This window comes from Arachis stenosperma, chromosome 2, assembly GCF_014773155.1.
Source record: "Arachis stenosperma cultivar V10309 chromosome 2, arast.V10309.gnm1.PFL2, whole genome shotgun sequence".
Lineage (NCBI taxonomy): Eukaryota > Viridiplantae > Streptophyta > Magnoliopsida > Fabales > Fabaceae > Arachis > Arachis stenosperma.
The window spans coordinates 72170824-72177297 of record NC_080378.1 but is presented as its reverse complement, the minus strand read 5'-3'; the positions used below and the strand labels follow the sequence as shown (position 1 = coordinate 72177297).

The 6474-nt window shown below is 40.2% G+C and overlaps 1 protein-coding gene across 1 annotated transcript; it reads right to left on the bottom strand.

Moving 5' to 3' along the window:
• Nucleotides 1–5636: 5636 nt before the first annotated feature.
• LOC130963005 (uncharacterized) lies at nt 5637–6272 on the bottom strand. The gene has a single exon (XM_057889156.1). The coding sequence runs from the start codon at nt 6270–6272 to the stop codon at nt 5637–5639; it is 636 nt and encodes a 211-aa protein (XP_057745139.1).
• Between the last annotated feature and the right edge of the window lie 202 nt (nt 6273–6474).

The window sequence follows — 6474 nt, the reverse complement described above, 5'->3', positions numbered from 1 at the left end:
TGGCAATCACCTTTTTCACTAACGTTCCAACCCCATATAGTCCACGTTAACTTCAACGTTAGTGGCACTAATGTGACCACTAACGTTGCCTTATGAACCTTCGTAAGCGTTATTGGGACTCACCTTTCCAAATAATGTTGCCTTGTGCCCCTCTTTCCCTATGTTAGAGTTCACGTTAGTTCAACTAACGTGATTCTTAACGTGGGCATGCCTATCTTCGAGAGCGTTAGTGACACTTACCTTTGTCACTAACGCTCCAAACGCCCTACTCTCCACGTTAGAGTTCACGTTAACTAGGTTAACGTGGCCACTAACGTGGTAGTGAATGCCATCTCCAATGTTAGTGACAAAGGTGAGTGTCACTAACGTTGGCTCATCAATCTTGGCTCCACGTTAACTTTCACGTTAGTGGTCTTAGTGTGACCACTAACGTGGGCAATGCTAGCTTGATCCAATGTTAGTGACAAAGGTGAGTGTCACTAACGTTGGCATTGTTCCTCCCTTCCACGTTAGAGTTCACGTTAACTAAGTTAACGTGACTCTTAACGTGGCTCACTGCCAATTCTCGGAGCGTTAGTGGTGTTCACGTTTACCACTAATGCTGGAGCTCTCTTTATCTCCATGTTAACTACCATGTTAACCTAGTTAACGTGGTAATTAACGTGGGCTTATGATGGCTTCACAGGCGTTATTGGTGATCACTTTTCTCATTAACGTTGCAAGCTAATTCCCATTCCACGTTAGTGGTCACGTTAACTAGATTAACGTGGCTACTAACGTGGTTTTTCGTTACTTCCTTTGTCCTGAAATCAAACAAATAAAGTGCATCAAAGCTCTAGCCAAAGTTATGAGATTATGCATCATCAATTTGTCATTCAATTCATGCAAAATCCTCATAAAATTATATAAAATTCACAATAGTTGCTTGAATCAAGGTGTAAGTGTATTTTAATCCAAAACTTGCCTTATTCACTAAGAAAATGTATGAAACTACCCTAAAACAGTAAAGAAAAGGTCAGTAAAACTGGCCTAGATGCCCTGGCATCACAACACCAAACTTAAAGCTTGCTTGTCTCTAAGCAAGTACTAAAACATAGGAAGGATGAATGAAAGAAACAAGATGATTAATATAAAAGTAAAATTCCTAGTTTATGGGGTTTCATGTATTGCAACTTAGGTTCATTCCTTTCCTGGGTTTTATGCCTTTATCATGCCCTTGATCACTCTCTTGATTGCATCCTTTGAAACTTCCTAGTTGTTGATCCTTCCTTCTTTTTCAAGGTTTATTGCGTTCCTTTTTAGGCTAAATGCTCTATAAGAGGGCGACTCTTTATGATAAGCTTTCAACCAACACTCCCAAACCAGTTGGTTCAAGGTGCTAGGTGTTAAGACACCCCTAAGGACTTACTCCCTCAAGTCTCTTTCCCCTATACATACACACCACAGGCACATGGTTTGTTTTCTTTCTTGAGACCTTGGTGTCCAACACCTCTGTGGGTTACTAAGTGTTCTGTAGAAAAGGTCACTCTTGATAGTGGACTTTCAGCTGATAATCCCGGATTAGTTAATCCAAGTTACCAAGTGATAAGGCACCCCTAAGAGCTTATTCATCCAAGCATATCCCTTACACATGAACACCATAGACATATGCCTAAATCTTCAAACCCTTGGTGCCTAGCATTATTTTTTATTATTTTTCCTTCCTTTTCAACTTTTATTGCTCTTTCTCTTTTCTTACTGGGATCTTATTATTTAGTTAGTCTCATAGGATGTGTTTCAAGCATAGGATTCAGGATAGATAGTTGCCTTCCTACCTTGTTAGTGAACCAACTTAGCTAATTAATCACCCTACCACAAACATTCAGAATTTACTTCACAAGATAACTCCACTCTTGTTCTTTTCATAACATCTTCTTTTTGATTAACTTAAAGGACAAGCATACAAGTAAGAAAGGTGAAAATGCAGAAAGGACATTAGACTAGTAAGCATGAACCTAAGCAACAAAATTTTAAAGCATAATTGAAGATTCCTAAGCTACTATGGAAACATGTTCTATTTCATACATGATTTTCCTTATTTAAAGCTTTGAAAAAGATAAAACAAAGAAGGAACTCTACCACCTTTTACTCATGGGGATGCCTATGTTCTTCTGCTTCCTTGTCTTTTTCCTTGGATGATAAGGTATGATCATTCCCTGAGATTGATAGAATTCCTGTAACACTATTGGAAGTTGCTTGTTCCCCAAGCACTTAGAAAAGAGTTAGCATGCATGTGTGCTTGTGAATTTATGAACTTAATTCGGTGTGTGAACACCAAACTTAGTTCCTTGCCTAATTCGGCAAATTGAATACATGCAGAAACCTTGTGTGCTTTTTATTAAGAAACAACTATAAGCTAGAAAAAAGACAAACTATGCATTAGAGGTTAGACCTCTGTCAAGTGAGTTCTCTAGTTGCTAGAGCAATGCTTTATCACTGAAGGGTTGCAATGTACTCTTCAGCTGGAGTTTTTGGTGGAACACCAAACTTAGAGTCTTATATTCACCCTTGAATTGTTTTGGTGTGTGACACCAAACTTAGCTCCTCACACTACAGAAAACTCAAATTGAAGTTTTTATTGAGAAACTTATGAAAAGAGAATTACCTTAGGTTGGGTTGCCTCCCAACAAAGCGCTTTTTTTAGCGTCGCTAGCTCGACGATTCCTTCCTTAGTTGAGGTTATACTTCTGTTTGGGGGTTTCCCCCATGCTGCCCAAGTAGTGTTTGAGTCTTTGTCCATTCACAGTGAATTTCCTCTTTGAGCTTTCTTCCATGATTTCTATGTGTCCATAAGGTGATACTTTTGTAACTAGAAAGGGCCCCGACCATCTTGATTTGAGTTTTCCAGGAAAGAGTTTCAGTCTGGAGTTGTAGAGAAGCACATATTGTCCTTCTTCAAAACTTCTTGGTGCCAGGTTGAGATCATGTCTCCTTTTTGCTTTTTCCTTGTAGATCTTGGTATTTTCATAGGCTTGAGACCTAAATTCTTCCAATTCTTGCAGCTGTAAGATCCTCTTTTTACCAGCAGCTGTGCTATCCAGGTTCAGTATCTTAAGGGTCCAAGAGGCTTTGTGCTCCAGCTCTAATGGCAAGTGACAGGCCTTTTCATATACCAGTTGATATGGGGACATTCCAATTGATGTTTTGAAGGCTGTTCTGTATGCCCAAAGAGCATCATCTAGCTTCTTCGCCCAGTCCTTTCTTGATGTCCCCACAGTCTTCTCCAAGATCCTTTTTAACTCTCTGTTGGATATCTCGGTTTGCCCACTTGTTTGGGGATGATAAGGTGTGGCAACCTTATGCTTCACCCTATATCTTAGGAGTAGGGTCTCCAATGGTCTATTGCAGAAATGACTCCCTCCATCACTGATGAGGGCTCGTGGGACTCCAAATCTGGTGAAGATATTTTTTCTAAGAAAGTTTATGACTACCTTGTTGTCATCTGTTGAGGTTGCCATGGCCTCCACCCATTTAGATACATAGTTCACTGCCACCAAGATATACTTGTTCGAGTATGAGGGTGGGAATGGTCCCATGAAGTCGATCTCCCATACATCGAATAGTTCAAGCTCTAGAATGTATTGCTGTGGCATCTCATTTCTCTTGGGCAGATTGCCAACCCTTTGGCATTCATTGCAGCTTCTCACCAATTCCTTAGCATCCTTGAAGATAGTGGGCAAGAAGAACCCACATTGCAGTACTTTTGCGGCAGTCATTTCTCCTCCAAAATGACCTCCATAGCTAGTACTATGACAACTCCATAGGACCTCTCATCCTTCCTCTTCTGAAATGCACCTCCTAAGGATTCCATCTGAGCATTTCTTGAAGAGATAGGGTTCATCCCAAATGAAATACTTAGCATCATTGATGAGTTTTCTTCTTTGATGTTTGTTGATCCCAGGGGGTAGGTCACCGACTGCTTTAAAATTGGCAATATCTGTAAACTAAGGTGCTTTGTAAACCAACATTAACTGTTCATCTGGGAAAAACTCATTTACACTTGTATCATACGTAGCATCCTTCTCACAAGGGATTTTGGATAGATAATCTGCTACCTTGTTCTCCACACCCTTTTTATCTCTAATCTCGATGTTAAATTCCTGCAATAATAAGATCCATCTGATTAGTCTTGGTTTTGATTCCTGTTTGGCAAATAGATATTTGAGTGCTGTGTGATCAGTGAAAACAATAACTTTTGAGGCAATGAGGTAGGATCTAAATTTGTCAAATGCAAAAACTATTGCCAGCAACTCTTTTTCGATGGTGGTATAATTTCGTTGAGTATCATTAAGGACATTGCTGGCATAGTATATGACATGCACCAAATTTTCTTTTCTCTGTCCTAACACTACCCCAACTGCGAAATCAGATGTGTCACACATCAGTTCGAATGGTAGATTCCAATCAGGTGAGGTGATGATAGGAGCTGAGGATAGCCTTTTTTTCAAGTTTTCAAATGCTAGCATGCACTTCTGATAAAAGATAAATGGTGTATCAGACATCAGGAGATTGCTTAAGGGCTTGGCTATCTTTGAAAAATTTTTAATAAACCTTCTATAGAAGCCAGTATGCCCCCAAAAAGCTCCTAATTGCATTGACATCACTTGGTGGAGGTAATTTTTCAATTAGCTCCACCTTAGCTCTGTCTACCTCAATGCCTTGGTTAGAAACTTTATGGCCAAGGACTATTCCATCTGTCACCATGAAGTGACTTTTTTCCCAATTCAAGACCAAGTTAGTCTCTTGACATCTTTTTAATACCAAGGCAAGATGGTTTAGGTAATTAGGAAAGGAGTCTCCGAATACTGAAAAGCCATCCATGAAAACTTCAATGAACTTCTCTATCATATCTGAGAAGATGGAAAGCATGCAGCGTTGAAAAGTTGTAGGTGCATTACATAGCCCAAATGGCATGCGTTTGTAGGCGAACACTCCATATGGGCAAGTGAATGATGTTTTCTCTTGGTCTTTTGGATAAACCACTATTTGGTTATATCCTGAATAACCATCTAGAAACAATAATATGCATGTCCTGCAAGTCTTTCCAGCATCTGATTCATGAAGGGAAGTGGGAAAATGGGCTTTTCTTGTGGCTTCATTGAGCTTTCTGTAATCAATACACATCCTCCATCCTGTAACAGTTCTTGTAGGGATTAGCTCATTTCTTTCGTTGGGTACTACAGTGATTCCTCCTTTCTTGGGGACCACTTGGACTGGACTGACCCATGGGCTATCCGAAATTGGGTAGATGACTCCTCCCTGCCATAGCTTCATGACTTATTTCTGCACCACTTCTTTCATAACTGGGTTTAACCTCCTTTGGGGTTGAATGGAGGGTTTGGCATCATCCTCTAACAGTATCTTATGCATGCATAAGGCCGAACTGATTCCCTTCAAGTCAGCAAGTGTCCAACCAATATCATCCTTATGCTTTTGTAAAACTTGAAGCAACTTTTCCTCTTGTTCTTGGCTTAGGGCTAAATTTATAATCACTGGATAGCTCTTATTTTCTCCTAAGTATGCATACTTGAGAGTGGGCGGCAGTGCCTTTAGCTCAAGTTTGGGTGCTTCTTTTCTTTTATCCTTCCTTCTTGAGCCTACAATTCAGCTGTTGCAGCTTCTTCACTTGATGCTAATTCCTCTTCTTCTGTTAACTCCTCAAGTTCTTCTTCAAAAAGTTCTTGCACCACAGCATCCACCGAGTCAAACCTCATACATTCTCCCAATGAGTCTTGTAGGTAACTCATAGCCTTGAACATATTGAATATCATTTTCTCCTCATGTAATCTAAGGACAAGTTCACCCTTTTGTACATCTATGATGGCTACTGCAGTGGCTAAGAATGGTCTTCCCAGGATGATAGAAGTCTTAGCTCCTTCCTCCATGTCTAATACTACGAAGTCTGCTGGAAAGATGAAGTCTCCCACCTTCACCAACAAGTCTTCTACTATTCTGTGGGGAAACTTGAATGATCTATCTGCTAGTTGCAGGGCCATTCTTGTTGGTTTGGCTTCCTCAATCCTCATTCTCCGCATCATTTCTAAGGACATCATATTTATGCTAGCTCCTAGGTCACATAAAGCTTTCTCTACTGTGATTTTCCCTATGATACAAGGGATTTGGAAGCTCCCAGGATCCTTCAATTTCTGGGGCAATTTATGCTGGATGATGGCACTGCATTCTTCGGTGAGTACCACAGTTTCATTGTTCTTCCAGCTTCTCTTCTTGGTCATCAGATCCTTCAAGAACTTGGCATAGAGCGGCATTTGCTTTATTGCTTCTGCAAAGGGTATGTTGATTTATAGTTTCTTGAAGATTTTCAAGAATCTTGAGAATTGGTTGTCCTCTCCCTTCTTCTTTAATTGCTGGGGGTATGGGGCTCTTGAAATGATTGGTTTTAGTACTTCTTCTTCTTGGTGTGACTTAGGAGTGGTG